The sequence below is a fragment of the Penicillium waksmanii genome, assembly GCF_028829765.1.
Source record: "Penicillium waksmanii strain IBT 27052 chromosome Unknown utg000002l:1.0-3326099.0:1.0-3328782.0, whole genome shotgun sequence".
NCBI lineage: Eukaryota > Fungi > Ascomycota > Eurotiomycetes > Eurotiales > Aspergillaceae > Penicillium > Penicillium waksmanii.
Window position 1 is genome coordinate 2,898,406 of NW_026643249.1, and position 15,436 is coordinate 2,913,841.

The 15,436-nt window shown below is 46.4% G+C and overlaps 5 protein-coding genes across 5 annotated transcripts; 1 reads left to right on the top strand and 4 right to left on the bottom strand.

Moving 5' to 3' along the window:
- N7481_002767 (uncharacterized protein) lies at positions 1 to 675 on the bottom strand (the record flags this gene model as incomplete). Its single annotated transcript, XM_057261986.1, has 1 exon — positions 1 to 675. The coding sequence occupies one exon, from the start codon at positions 673 to 675 to the stop codon at positions 1 to 3; it is 675 nt and encodes a 224-aa protein (XP_057126918.1).
- Positions 676 to 6,299: 5,624 nt separating this feature from the next.
- On the bottom strand, positions 6,300 to 7,935 carry N7481_002768 (uncharacterized protein; the record flags this gene model as incomplete). Its single annotated transcript, XM_057261987.1, has 6 exons — positions 6,300 to 6,533; positions 6,587 to 6,732; positions 6,822 to 7,320; positions 7,363 to 7,620; positions 7,676 to 7,793; positions 7,850 to 7,935. 6 exons carry the CDS (start codon positions 7,933 to 7,935, stop codon positions 6,300 to 6,302), a joined length of 1,341 nt encoding a protein of 446 aa, XP_057126919.1.
- Positions 7,936 to 8,464: 529 nt separating this feature from the next.
- N7481_002769 (uncharacterized protein) lies at positions 8,465 to 9,295 on the bottom strand (the record flags this gene model as incomplete). Its single annotated transcript, XM_057261988.1, has 1 exon — positions 8,465 to 9,295. The coding sequence occupies one exon, from the start codon at positions 9,293 to 9,295 to the stop codon at positions 8,465 to 8,467; it is 831 nt and encodes a 276-aa protein (XP_057126920.1).
- Positions 9,296 to 10,926: 1,631 nt separating this feature from the next.
- Positions 10,927 to 11,970, top strand: N7481_002770 (uncharacterized protein; the record flags this gene model as incomplete). The annotated part of the gene is made up of 3 exons (XM_057261989.1): positions 10,927 to 10,941; positions 11,134 to 11,248; positions 11,432 to 11,970. 3 exons carry the CDS (start codon positions 10,927 to 10,929, stop codon positions 11,968 to 11,970), a joined length of 669 nt encoding a protein of 222 aa, XP_057126921.1.
- An 897-nt stretch (positions 11,971 to 12,867) lies between these two features.
- On the bottom strand, positions 12,868 to 15,404 carry N7481_002771 (Zn(II)2Cys6 transcription factor; the record flags this gene model as incomplete). Its single annotated transcript, XM_057261990.1, has 6 exons — positions 12,868 to 13,426; positions 13,480 to 13,706; positions 13,769 to 14,490; positions 14,564 to 15,093; positions 15,154 to 15,182; positions 15,237 to 15,404. The coding sequence occupies 6 exons, from the start codon at positions 15,402 to 15,404 to the stop codon at positions 12,868 to 12,870; spliced, it is 2,235 nt and encodes a 744-aa protein (XP_057126922.1).
- Positions 15,405 to 15,436: the final 32 nt, after the last annotated feature.

Consider the following 15,436-nt stretch of genomic DNA (forward strand, 5'->3'; position numbering starts at 1 on the left):
TTATCCATTCTTCGTGGTCGTATTGCGGTTGTCAACCAGAAGATCACCGAACTCGAGTTGTTCCTCAACCGTAACCGTGGTGATCACGGCTTCTCCTTCAACTCTACTCAGCTTCCGTCCAACTACAACTCTCTTATGATGCCCCCGGCTAGTCGCACCAAGGATAGCCGTAAGACCCTCAAGGCTGTGAGCAAAGCTCTGTTTGCTACTTCTAGCAAGACGGAAGTTATTGTCGATGACAACTGCCAGTTTACTGAGCTCGGCTGGAAGGTTGTCGACACTGGAGTGTACGGAAACGGCACCACCGAGACTCTCGGCTGCAGCTGGCCTACCAGCCACCCTACTGACGACAATGCTCGTGTGAACTTGGTTATTGACGAGGAACTGGGATTCATTGTCACCAGCGGCATGATCCCCGGCAAGGTCTACCCCTACAACGGCAACGTTTCTGCCTTCATCCCTGACAGGATGTCCGAGGCGCAGGCTGCTCAGGATGTGTGGGTCGCCGAGATGAAGGCTAAGGCAACTCTGCCTGTTCTTTCTCCCATGAACGCCACCGGTGATACTCTCGAGGTTCTCCAGTTCTACAACGGCAAGCTCCAGGCCATGCAGATCAATGTTTACATGAGCGGCCCCGGTATGACTTCCGCTTGGTTGTAAACGAACTGCTGGCATGAAGCAGAAGTGAACACATCAGGAGTCCGACTTTGAAGACTTGCCTGACTGAATTTCCGGTGAAAGTTTGGGGTTATCTAGTACTTAGTTTTCTCATTCTTTTTCGTTTGCTTTTACCCTTTTCGATCGATCAATATGGGAGGAATTGCTTGGCATGACCTTAAACTGCATTGATTATGGCGTCGTGAAGCTCAGTCTCAGGATGTGGAATGGTTTTCCAGATCTTTTGCACAACTAATGTAAATCCATGTGTATTTTTGTCAATCTAGCTGATAAGGCGGGTTCTCGCAAGATGTCTTAGAAATAAAATGTCGACTTTGTCAGCTGCCATAAAATCTCCGAGATTATTCTACATAGCCGTATGAGGCTCTATAACTTCATCTAAACCACCCTTTTTGTCCTGTAAGTCTGGACTGCTTGTGTCTTCGTAGTCTTGAACATAGAGAAACGAGATAACTCTCGTTGAATGGTTGCTAGTTCATCGGACAGGTCAACTTGTGATAAAGAGACCTCCTTGTGACACTGTTACTCATATTCACTAACTTTGGAAATAACGATAGAATTTACCTTATATCCTCCTTTGGCTACAGCATCGAAAAAAGATAACTGGGAACAAACAAACGCACGGCGAACCTTGAACTTGCAACCTTCACATGATATTGTCAGGTCTGAGTACCTGTCTGAGTCCGGAAGACTCTGCAGGATCAGTTAAAGATCAGGAAACCCCACGTGCGATACAGGATATTGAATAGCAATGGTTAGGTTGCACAATTCACGGTACATCATTGCGTCTTGAGTCTTGATATCTACCTAAAAGGGTTCTACGACGTCAACATCATGATCTTTTCCGTGGTTTATGAACATGACTTGTATTACAGCATTCGATTGCTTTATTAATTTCAGCTAGGGGGGTGGCAAGTCTTAAGTTATTAAAGAAGCAATCCTTAGACATGTTCTTGCCCTGTACTCCTCAAGGATTCCTTGTCGATTACGTCTGATTCCAAGCAAACGAAACGGAATGAGACCGTCAATAACAGACCTATTGCAGACAGCAATAGAAGGTATCGGTCAAATAAGCCCCCAAAAGTTCCAAAGATCGAACTTATGTGTCACCTTGTCTGGGTTCAAATCACTATCAAAGGAAGTCATACTATTGGCCAACAAATGGCTCAAACACCAGGTCCAGTCTCGCCTTCTCTCGCTTTTGGGAACAAGTGGTCGTTTGAATGAGCTCCCGAACCTGTCTGATCTGTTGCAACTTATTCCGACTGGTGCATCTAGTGTGGTCCAGGATTCAAGATTTGCGAGCTGCCTTCTCAATATTGTGGGCAACATATCCAGATATCATGAGGCAGCGAGCATATTATACAAATTTGCCAAAAGATTTCCAGCGGTGCAAAATTTGAAGCTTCAGCTAACCGTCCTCCTGCGAGAAGTATACGACAGGGTAAACAACCCCAGCTACTTACCAGATTTTCAGAATATCGGACCACTTCTAGGCGTCGTCAATGGCCATAGTTATGATGTCTCCCAGATATCACAGCATATCAATCTCTCAGAGAACCCCAAAAAAATCCCAATGAGACTTTTTCCCGAGAAGTCCAGAAGACTTTAAAAGACTCAGAAGATTTACTCGGAGATGCAGCTAATTGCCTATTGCGAGATCGAATCAACTCTTGACTTTTTTCCACGGGTCATTGCGTCAAGCAAAGACACCTGCTCTCTATGCAATGCTTTTATATTGATGCATGGAAACTTACACACATCACGAACTCATGGAAAATTATACCCGGGCTGGAGATTACCCAACCTTTTGCAAATGAAGGGCACACAGAAATATTTCAACAGATTAATCCTGAAAAGGGCCCAACAGATTATTGGTGCGAGGTTTAAGAGTCATGGGCATATCTCCCCCCCCCCCCCCAATACAAAAGTACTCTGCTTCCACTTTGCTTCCATTTTCGTTTCTTCGACAACAGTAAGTGATTTAGGTTGGCATCTTCCTTCACAAAATTCGTCCACTGGAGACCCAATGACAAAATCAGGCCCGTTGTCAACTGGCTCTTTGCATTTGAGCCATGGAATAGCCCCAGAAAAGGTCTCTCCCTGTATCAAGAATACCATCAATGCAGCAGTTTTCACGTTCGGCCTACCTAAAATCCATGTCCATAGGGAAACATCATCAAGCCCGGCATCAGCGCCAGCTTTGCTCACATACAGCGTCGAAATAACTGGCCTAGATGAAAGGGACAGGCTACCGGATGGATCACCTGTAATTTATCCATTAGATCTAACAAAGGAAACCCTGTGTGAACTACCGGTGAATAATTCCTTTTACATCTCCTGTCAAGATGTCACTTTAAGGCTTACACCTTTTCCTCCATCTGTCCAATAATATGAATACTGGGCTGTGATATTGCCAAACAACCGTAGCCGACCGTATCTTATTACAGCTGATGATGATGATGATTTCATTTACCCTGACCCCTCGCCTCTACAGCTGAGACCCTGGATTGAGGTACAAGTGTGATGATCATTCTCAAACTATGTGAGTAGGTGCAGCTGTTTGTAGCTGCCTTCTGCGAGACAATACAAAACAACCTCCGGGACAAAGCAAGACGACCAGCATAATATCATCCGGAGACTTCAACCGCCACCACCCAGTGTTGAGTGGCAACCACATACAGCCTCGGTTTATTGAGGACGCCGGCGAGCTAATCGACTTTTTTAATACCTACGGCCTTCAAGGTTGCCTCCCCTGAGGCACACCAACGTTTTGGTCGCGAAGGCACCCGGGAAGGAATTCCACCATCGACCAAGCTGTGACAGACCAACCAAACCTGCTCATCAAATGTCACCTCTACCACGACAACTATGGCTCGGGCCACAAAGTAACCTACTTGGAATATATTCTGCGAACGAGGCGCAACCCTACGGCTATAAGGAACGCCTACGACTGCAATAATTAGGAGAAGATCGGGGCGGAGTTAAGAGTGCCATGGAACCGTGGGAAGAAACAAACACAGCTGAACTGCTGGATTCGGTCGTGGACAAACTCACCAAGGCGACAGCAATAGCGGTCGATCGCCACACACCAGATCTACGACCTTCTCCCTACTCGAGGCGATGGTTCGCCGCAGACCTTAAATCCCAACAAGCAGAAATTAACCGCTTACGACGCAAATGGCAGGCGAGCTGCGCTGAGTCTCGATCATCACCCAGAACACCACAGTCAATAGAAGACTTCATAAATTCATATCTCAACACTTAGAGCTAACTTTATAGACTTGAGTTATCTAAATATTGAATTTATCATCCTAGGGATGTTTATTGCCCAGGAAATATTTAGGATGTAAATTTATAGAGATACATATTCCTGTACCTTGCTATATCGCAGGGTATTTTTGGTATTGCAGATAAATAACAGTTATTTTGAACATGCCACTTATACCAAAGTATCTTTAATATAATTAATTAAAGCTTACATAAACCAAGTGAAAACATCCTGTTATTGTTGATATATTAGCACCTGAAAAACCGCTTTTACTATGATGTTCTGCGCGAGCGAGACGGGAGGGGGGATTACGTTAGAGTTTGAACCAGGGGATAAATTCAAGTACAGTACCAGCAATATGCTGGGTCTAGATTCATCTAGCCTCGTGACATTGACATCTAGTCTCGTGACATCACGACTATTGGGTTCGAATTTCCACACTATTTAATTTGCACAATATATTCATTTTACATAAGTTCTTCCCAGCAGACTTGCCTCCGACGCCGACGCTACATGCCACCATGGCATATAGCATAGTGCAGTGTCTAGCCGCCTGCATCGGTTTCACCATCCTTGTCTGGATCTTCCTCCTGATACGATTATATGTCCGATGGCGCTTTCAGACAGGGTCTTTCGTTGAAGAAATCCTCGCGATACTTGCAACGGTTTGCCAATGGAGTCCGATACATTACGCAAAGACTAACATCGTTGTACACCTAGCTAGTCTATACGGGCCTTACCGTACAATTTCTTGTTGGGGGTTGGAAATTCCGAAATGCTAAGTCGACCGACACCATCAACACATCCCCTGAAATCATAGCAGAAACCCTTAGAGTAAGTTTGTTTGAATATGTGAAATTACTTCCTCTACTAAGTAGATGAAATTTTACGAAGCAGACTTTCTTCATCTGCGAGATTCTGTACCCGATAGGTACCTATCTAGCAAAAATATGCTTCATTTGGACTCTCCTTCGTGTTACGCAACCCGGAACGTATCGACTCGTTTTGTACCTAATAGCAGGTACTGGAACAGTCATACTAGTTGCAGCGGAACTCCATATGCTCCTCTTTTGCCACCCTGTGTCGTACGGTTGGGAACGTGTGGTCTATCCAGATCGGGAAGGTTCTTGCCAAAGCATTTGGACCATAAAAGTTGTGAAGCTTGTCTTTACGGCATGGGTTCTTGTCACTGATATAACCGTGGGACTTGTTATACCGATCATGCTACTTTGGGGGATGAAGTTACCTTCAAAGGTAAAGATTTCGGTGCACATTTTATTAGGTCTGGGTTCGATGTCAGTGTTACTCGCTTTTATTTTATTTTACGTTAAGCTAATCCCAAACCAAAGCGCGAGCATCGCAACGGTTATACGCATCCCATACATTGTGGACAGTATTGGGTTAACAAACAAGCTGCTGCAAAACATTGCAGTTATTTTTTGGTCGATAATAGAGCTGGCGATAAGTATAATTACGATGGCCGCGGCAACTTGGAAGCCGCTACTTGTCAAGCTTGGTATCATAAGTTCCTACTATCAGATCTCAGTAAGGATACAGAGTGTTGTCCTTTAAAGCCAAAATATCTACTCCTCCCGGTTTAGTCTTATCTGAAAAATGCATCAGAGCATCTCTTTCCGTGTATCAACTTTGTGGGTTATAGGAATGTCGTCATTTCCGGTATTTCCTAGAGGATCCTTTGGAGTATGACGAACAATATGCAGCAGGAGCCTGGTTATCAGCATTCTCCGGAGATAGGTGGATAAATCTATAGCCTCTTACTAATAAAGACAGACAGAGAGATGGATTCCTAACTGTAAAGAACTACTGAACGCTGATGTGGATCGATTCTTACCAACCATATTTGAAGGTACAATAGACGAACCTGTCCCCAGTTTGGCGATTCCGACCACCTAAGTCAGTTCAACTGTCTCTCACTTCCAGCATCTCATCAATACATGCCTTCAAATCGCAACCGAAACTGTCTGTTTACATTTGAGATGCGGATTGGAGTCCATGCATAGGCAAGAGTCTGCTTCGGGACAACGAAGACACATGGATCCCATAAAGTTTGCATACATAGCAGCTACGAGCGGCTAGATGCGAAAAGACATGAGATGGATCTCCACAACCGGGCCCAGAAAATCCAGGACTTCCATCCTCATTCTCCGAGACAACACGGTCTTCTTGTCGAAGATTTGTGGCGTAAAGTTTTGCATTGTCTTCAAATGAACAAATTGAACAGCCAGAACCTTAAGGGACCGCTGTATCGCAAATTTCTACTCTTTTCAAGCCATGCTTTTATTCCCATGCGCCGGCCCAATGACTGCGTCGTGTGTTGCCAGAAGTGGGTTCAAGGGCCCGAGGGGTGCTTCAACCATTTCACATCCTCCAAGTCAAGGACAACCAAACGATCACTTAGGTTATCCCACAGCATATTACGCCATCCACTGTCGCTGTGGATAATTCCGCGCGACCGGAGCATGCCAAGGGCTTTGTCGCGCTCTTGGTGAAAGAAGCTGGAATTCCCATCACTGATGGCATGGTGAAGCTGCGTTCCAGACCAGCTCAGGATCATACAGACACTCTGCTGACATGCTTTAGAAGGATGTTGAGCCCTTCATATTTTCCATCAATTACGTTGTCGAACGATACAGTCGGTATTAGACCCAGGCGACTATTCGCCAATGATAGGGGCATTGTCTTGGTCTCTGAAGGGATCTGCAGGGAGTCGAATGATTCGGGTGACCAATCCACGTCCCGAAGAGTACTAACGTAACTGCGCACTCCATTAGGATCAAATTAGTCGGACGCCAAGCAATTTTCAGTCGTCTCACCTACAGAATATTTTCTCCTTCAAACTGATTTAGCATACTGTTGGGCCGCCGACCAAGAAATCGGTCTTGCTCAGTTTTTGTGCGTCCACGCCGTCTCCTTGCAATTTTTTCCTTCTCTCGCTCGCCGTCCTCCATCAGCATCGCACCTATGTCGATAACTGCAATTACATCCTTTTCCTTGACCCCTAGGTCGCGGAGTGATAGTCGGGGGTAGTTTGGCTGAATTTCAAGGAAAAATGCCGCATCCGCTGCCACTCGACTGTTGACCTTGACTTTGATAGCATCCCCCTTGTTCATAGAGAACGCGCTGCCTTTGCAATGCCAAATGTGCGAGCTGGCCAAATCCCAAAACTTTTGGCCTCTTTCGATCAAGTCTTTCCGGAATTCCTCGTGCCTTGGATGGTAGCGGAGAGGGAAGGCCTCAATGATCTCGATCGGCCTTGACCCCCGGAACTTTGTCACACCCAGAAATATTCCGGCATCGCCGAAATTAACTCCGTTATTATCAATGAATCGGCACCCGAGATTCCACCACGACTAGTCATTTTATGTCATCTCTTCCCCTGCGTCGAATCTGACACATCGCGGCTCTTTTGTGCCAATGCATGTTGTGAAAACATGGGAACCCGGTTTGAAAAGCGCCCAGAGAAGGTCATAAGTAATATGACTGTGCTGCAACATTGAGTCGCGACGCTGTGAGATAGAAGTATATGTATGCTTGAGGGGATCGATGAGCAGGCGAAGATGCTGTGCATGTGTCGATTCATAGTCCGAGCTGTTGTTCATGTTCTCCGCACATCTTTCAAGCTCAGGAAGGAAATGGAAAAGGTGGTTTTGCTCGATTGAAATCCACATCAGCATTCTGCTAGTGAAAAGCCTTTATCTCAATCACCGATTGCTTGTCCTCCATCAGGCTAATGGCCTTGATATCGTGCAGCACTACACGCAAGATGTCGTGCAAACTTGCCAATTTGATGTCTATGAACCATGTCACCTCCTCACAACCCAGTCTAATAATGGTATTAATATGTTTTCGGTGTTTCAGGTAAAGGAATTTTCTACCAACGCATTCACGGACTCAGCCACTTGCACCTTGGTATTCCCAACTCGGCCGGAATACATTCCAGCTGCGATCTGATGAAAGTCCTCCATTGGAATCCTTTCGCGTAGCAATATAACTAGCTTAATTCTGTAAAAGGACTGCTTTTCTCTTCATTCACCGAGATAGTCTGGGATAAGGGGTACTGAACAAGGTGCAGATCTGATCTCCCAACCTTGTGCTAACAAGAGGGCGCCGATATTGGGCAAAGTAATAGTAGCAGCTCGATAGAAGTATGAGGATAGAGAAAGAATAACGGACGAAAGTTACATACAGGTGTAGGTATTGGATACCTACGTGGATGCCATCTGCGTCGGGCATAAACATCGATGTTAGCAACCCAGCTCATTACAGCAAATACCGACTTAGAATTAGGCAGATGATGATCTCCATACTTTAGGATACGGCTATCAAAAATCTATATATAGAATTGTGGACTGAAAACCCCGATTTGACATGAGATATTTGGCCTGAGAAGCAAAAATGGGAATCGTCGTGACGGAACTCTATAATGGCAACCGGTCCAGTACTCGCGGTTCACAAGAACAAAACTATTTGTCAAAATCTCTTCCAGAGCCAGGTTCACCTTTGCTTTCTCTCCTCGTCATCTTTCGCAATCTCCTTATATGGCGGTGGACAAGGATCGGAAATTATATTCGCGGCACTGTCTTGGATTTCCTCCTTAGCCATGGCCTTTGCATCATTATTTGCATCTTGGGGAATGTCTTGGGAAGTAGACTGCGAGTTATACGTAGAATCACTATTGGATTCCGGTTTTAAACTTGGTCGTGATTTAGGCGCGGAGAAATAGCCATCTGCCATTCGAAGCAGAAGGACTGGATTATCGCTTTCAAGTTCGTCCTTGTACTGCCGTTCAAAGATATTGCCATCGTAATCTTTAAAACCGAATCCTTTCCTCTCTATACAGCAACGGCAGGCCCATGTACAGTGTCCATTTATGCCTTTTAGGGGTAAGTGACCTGCACGCTTTTCGCAGCAACCACAATTTTGACCGCAACAACCACCATTGAGACAGCAGTGGTTAGTAAGGGTATTACGTATATACCATTTGGAATCCTTCATAGCGAATCTGCGCATCTCGTCAAGTGTTAAAGAGGGTAGAGCGGAATCTTTGAAATACAGGTTTCTCTCGCACCGAACATATTCGGTATTAATTCCATCACGCATTCCTTCATTCTCGCGGTCTCCTTTTTCACCATCTTTGAGTTGAAGAATAACTCTAAATTGATATTCTGTAAGCAGAAAGTCACTGATCATTTTGGAAGGACATTCGCAAGTATATCCCTCAAATTCAAAGCGGAACCGATGAAGGAATTCGCCAGTGGTGCTAGAGCACATTGGGCGAAAAATTCCCTTGGGGGATTCAATCCACATGTAGCGTAGATCCATCATCTTGAAAGTAAATATAGGATGGTCAAGGGATGGGGAATAACGGAAATTCAGCTCTGGAGTGGTGAGGAAGGAGTGTTGTAAGTATCTTATCAAAAGCGAGTTAATGCTTCGAGTAGGAGGATACCCCGAAGACGTATTCGAACACCCGACTTCAAATATGTACAGCATGGAAAAGTATGCGTAATATTGACGTTGGCACGGGCTTTTAAAACTATACGATGATCTCCCTTAGAAGCCTAGTAGCTTCGGGAGCGGGAAGGAACCACGGATCAGAACAGCGGTATCCAACTCTTCGGAACCTTCATATCTAGCTTCGAATATATAGCATAGCCCTGAAACGTAGTAGCCTGATGTGTTGAGAGGCCCTATAGGCCTGAGGCCTCACTACCTAGTCAGGCTTCACCACATATGTAAGAGCTCGAGCCTTCCATAGCTTCACCAATACACCGATTCCCCTAATACCCCATGTCGCTTCTAGTCATCAAGATGAAGGACTTTAGAAAGGCATATGCCTAGATAGAAGATTATGGATATCATTCCATTCTTTAGGCACCTTTTGGTAGCGTTGCTGGTTGCAGAGACCTTAGATATGGATTAGTTAGTCTACATCGCTACTTAAGGGTATATGTAGTAGTTCTTCGGTAGCCTTAGTCTCTTATCTACAGTCCATAGTATAATCTAGTATCGTAATTCTTCTCTTTATTAGTTAGTAATTCTGTGTGCCCAGGTGCTATAAGTTCAAGCGTGCTATACGTTACCTTTTATACGGTGTGGATAGCCTCAACCATGACCAGGTACTTTTGAAAGATTATACTATTCAGCAAAGCCCACACGATTCAGCCCTGGAGAGTGAGGTTGGTCTAAGCAGGATTAATCTCACCTACGACAACATACTTGTAGGTTGATTACCAATCACAATAACCTTTTGGGGTATCCCCGATTGGGAAGGTACCGGGTATAGGATACGTAGGGAAGGAGCGACCCCGATGGACCAAACAGGCCTTGGTGGATCCCGTGACTGCAGGACGACGTGAGGGCAATTGGAATCATCGGTTCTCTCATTTTATGATGGTCAACCAATCGCTGCAATTCCGTCTGATCGCTTACTATCCAATCAATTGACTTCATCAAATCTCCGGGAGATTGGCCGAGATGGCCAAACTTAAAGTTCTTCTCCCGCTCTTTTTCCTCCTCCTCGTAAGTCAATTGCACCTAATTTCTGAACAGACACACATGTACGCGGTGAAGAGACTCAATTCGACGCCGACCTGGAGGCCAATTGCTTTCGTCACGTGTTTTTCACGCCTTTTTCACGCTTGCGAACTTCCCTGAAAAGCAGGCGAGACGAATTTTGGGTCATTGCATTTTCCCACGCCGCTTCGGACAAGATCCACGCCGCCATGCAGACCGAATGCTTCTTCAAGCTGTCTCTTTCTTCAAAAAGCCATTGCAAATTCATTTCGGACTTTCGGACTTTCGATTGCCTCAAAAAGGATATACCAGACGCGCATCTGTCATATTCGCCGGAACTGCGATGACTTCCTTCGAGACCGCTCGCTCTCAAGCTACACTCCATGTCTGGGCTCGGTAAAAATGTACCGGGTGCCATTGAGCTGTTCGGAATGGCCAGAATGACATCGGAGCACGTACGCAGAGATGTTCGTATGGCTGCACTCCCAGGCCCGGCGAATGTTGATGTGATGATTCCGTCAAGCCAGAGTCCTCAACTACGGAAAGAGTCAAAACGCCGCGTGCATGTGTGGCTCTGAAAGCAATCCCCTTCCACAATGATTACAAAAAATTGAAAATTTGCTAATCTCATCGCTCTGCAACTGTAGCTCTTCCTTTTCGAGGCCGGTGCTGTTCCCCTGCCCCCTCTTGGGCCCGATGGTCGCTACTCGCAGACCCCCGAGGAACTTCTCTCCTTCGCCCTCTCCTTCTGTGCCGAATCCAGTCAGTAGCCATCCCCAATCTGTAAATTTTCTCGTGTAAATCTTGAGCTGGATGGATAGATATTACATTTCGTATCATCTGCATCGATGATTCTTGTCTGATGTAAACTCGATGAGGTGTAGCTTGAATCGGTCTGTAAATGTTTATTTACCAGTAGATAGAGATACACTGGCAATTAAATAGGCGCTGACGATATTGAAATAGAGCAGTCAGATGATAAGGAGTCGACCGAGCTGAAAAGGCTCCCGAGCCAGCTCGACATATCAAGCAAGATTCTGCAGTGGGTGCAAGGCGTTAAAATCCTTGCCCCAGTGGCCGTAGTTTTCGTCGTCTGGGTCTTCAAGTACTCGCCCGAACTTTGGGCCACAAGGGCCGTAAACCCCTGGAATTGGGGCAGGAACTGGGCCAAGGCCAAGAAGGCCAAGGCCGAAGCCAATGGCATCACCGATGTAGAGCTCGGTGTCTTGGGGGCCGAAATGGCCAACAGCAAGCTGTTGAGGATGGCTGAGAGGATGGATCGGATGAATGAGCGGATCACCTCCAACCAGGAGGATGCCGAGAAGAAAATAAGCGACATCATAGTCCGCACGGAGGAGCTGGAGAGACCCCGCGCCGGGCCTTTTGACGGCAGTGTCCGTCACCGAGGAGGGTTCCGCCGGCTCACTCCATCTCCGCGAAAGTTCGCGGGTCAGCACGACCCTGAGGTGCCCAAGGACCAGTAAATGTAATTATTTTTATATTTCAACCAATGAGAATGCCGCAAATGGCCGATGAGTGATCTCACTCACGCACAATGGACTATAGCGTAGAGAATCACGGGGCTGTTAGATTGGCCATCGGGCATCCGTCCAGGCACCACACACCGTTCTGCATCCAGTTGCTGATTCATATTCTTCGTCCTACAATACCTGGTGTTTTCACGAAATGGTACTATAAAGTGACCAACTTTCTATCACTTTATCCTCCGATATCACCTGTTAGGGTGATGTCTTCCTTCTAGTCTTAGGCTGCAGCCCGGTTACTGAGAGTAGGTCGCTATTCTAACAAGCCCAATGGCGGCGCCTAGAGCCGGTACGCTTATCTTAGGGAATAAATGCACTTTTTGAATTATTTTGAAGGTTTGACTTCGTCAATGGCCATCGACTGAGCACATTATTAGTTGCATACGACCGCGAATGCTGTTCGAGACAGAAGGTAAGCTTAATGATCGCCCCAATTAGAGTTTAATAGGTGTCATCTAATTCATCCTTGCCCCTCGCTGAACGACACATACTACTGGCTCGCGTTTCGATTACAGTAGGCTGAATTGCAGTAGCTAGCTTGAATTTCCTGCATTTGGTACAAGACGGTTCACGCCTCCCGGGTTTTTGTTGTTCATAAAAGATACTGCAATGCCACTAAGATGGTAAAATTGGAAATCAACTCCCGTCGATTTCCCTATCCCTGCCCATTTACTCTGCCAGCTCCCCGGTTTATGAGTGCCCTCTGGTCCGGTTCCAGGGCCAATTCTTTGTGTCGGATCATCAGATTGCAAGTGATACAGTCGGAATAGTATACGTGTTCCGAAAACTGCGTTGTCAGAAGGTGCGCCAAGTTTTCACTGTGTGGTGGGTGAAACATCATTCGAACCCCACGTTGGTACTGCCATAATAGTCATCCCATAAGAACCAATCAAAGGTACGGTCCGACATCGGCTTTTGAGGGTGTGGTAGACTACTTTCCTGGCCGCGGTCCGGATGATGGGATTTTGGACCTTGAAGCTCAGTTTCAAGTATCCGGGACGTAGCATTCATGTCAACCGGCAACCAATTCAAATAGGTAATGAAGTCATGATCACCCAAATCAACGTCGATCAGGTCATCCCATGGCTGTGTGGCCTGCTCGCCAAGCGCTGAGCTTTTCTGCTGCTGGGATAAGGGGGCTGTATTGCCGGCTGGCTTTGTCGAGTTGCCATGGCGGGTATGAGATTGAGCCAGCTGGAGAAAAACAGCCGCAGTATGCTGGAGCTTGCGGCATAAACCAGCAAGAAGTCGCATTTGGGACCTCATCTCGGCAAAGTAGTTTACCGTCGTAGCCAATAAGCGCAGATCCTCGTCATGTTTCGGATAGTGGCTATGCTGGTGCACTAAGTTCTCGAAAATAACGAAGAAAGGGGCGAAAGGATAATAGAGAAGTTGCCTATGTGAATTTTGCGGTTAGCAGGGTCTAAAACAGTGAAAGTTTTCTCATACCAGACAACTCCGTTATATACTGATCCCCAGTTCGATACCAAAGAGGGAAGTAAGGAAATTGCTTCGCGAGCAAAGGATAGACGAAGATCTGAGGTCCGATCGCCTTTCAGTAATAGAGTTAGAATGTGCAAATATTGAAACTTGACACTATTGATTCCCAGTTTCATTTCATGAATTTGATCTGCATCTGCTGATATGCGCTCGTTCTCCATGGCTTGCGTCAATGTCTGAATTTATGAATTAGATATTTCAGTGTCCGGACAAATGGACAATACAGTGTGACTCTTACCATATTTGTGATTGAGAACCAACCTTCCAACTTTGATCGTGTCTCATCCTTGGATTTCTCTGAGTTGCTCACGCCCAGAACATCCAAAACATCGCTCATCAACTTAGCCAGCTCAACAGTATTTTTAAACATCAGGGCACCGAAACCGGAGTTTTGGGATTTCTGCTGTTGATTACCAGGGTCCTCCGTGTCATGAGGACTGAATTTCCGCATAAACTCTTCGTCGGGAAGCGGAACATAACGATACAAGGAGAATGGTAGGAAGGCAGGCCGACCAAATGCCAGCGCGCAAGATTTGTCCAGCGTGAAGAGCATCCAAAATAAACACAGCTTGTGCTGCGATTCATCAAATCTACCCTTGCTGGTCTTGATATGCAAGCCCAAAGCTTCGGCCTGGCGACAGGCATGACTCAACAGCATCCATGATATGTTGGGCGAAGCAAAGTCTTCACCGTGAACAGCGAGCAAGGCCAGAGTCTGTACATTAGCCAAGGATGGTTCGAGGAAAATCTGGCTATCATTCAGTGCCAGTTGGGAATTTTGCCGGAGTTTGTCTTCATGCTCATCCTGCTGCGTAGATATGGCAGCAAGTAGTATATAGTTGAAGGAAACAATCCACGCCTTTTCCCGAACCTTTTCAGGTTCGAAAACAATCTGTCTGAGGACTTCGTCCGACGGGAAACGAAAAAATGGCTCACCAAGCTCGCAATGCTCCAGAAACTCTATTTCGATGAGTCTGAAGTTAGTAGAACGATCTAACAACAGTGAAGGGGGAAGGGAGGGGAGTGAGCTCACTGCCGAGGAGGGCATATCCTGCAGATCTCGATGGTATATGAAAGCCTGTTGAAGCTTTCGTCGGATTTCCAGTTCTTGCTGATGTCAGACTTGATGACATGTTGTGAATCTCTGAAATGGCACACTGTCGAGAATCTTCGACACCTTGTCGGGCTAGACGCTCGATGCCCGCGGGCGCCTCTTGAAGGAAAGAGAACGAATGCGATGGGCCGATATACAGCTCTGAATCGGATCCGTCTGCCTCATTCACAATCGTCTGGTTGGATGTAATAGGTATTTTGGATAAGTCTCTTCGTGGGGCTGCCGCGGACAAGACACGCAAGGCTTCTTCAACCGAGCTGGTTAGAGACTGGACTGTGCGCTCCAGGCCTTCGAGGCGACTCTCAATGCTGGCTTTTGTATATTTACTAGAGACCTCGGCAACATGAAGTCTTTTACCGTTCGCGTTAAATGACGACACTTCTCGCGAATATACGCAGCTACTTGGCCACGGCTTGCAACCACTGCATTTCGGCAACTCTCGCGAACACCTTTTAATAAATTAGCCAAGTCTGAAACCTCACCTGGGGTCATGCAAGAGTGCGACATACTTCAGTTTTTTCACTCGACAAAAGTCGCACTGGCGCTGTCAGTTTTCGCAGATTCCCGATCGCTGCCCGCGCTCCGTACTTACAGCGAACCGAGCAAAGCCGCTCCTGGAGGCTGTCTTTGAAGATCCGGCGGCTTCCATAACTCTTTCGAAGGTCACAGGGTTCTTTACCAATATTATGGAGCTCTGAGTGAAGATGGCGAAGTGTATGAAGTAAAGGTTGTGCGGTGGTGAGTGGTCGTCTCCGGACATTGATCCCGGATCGGTTCCGGCCTCGACCAATG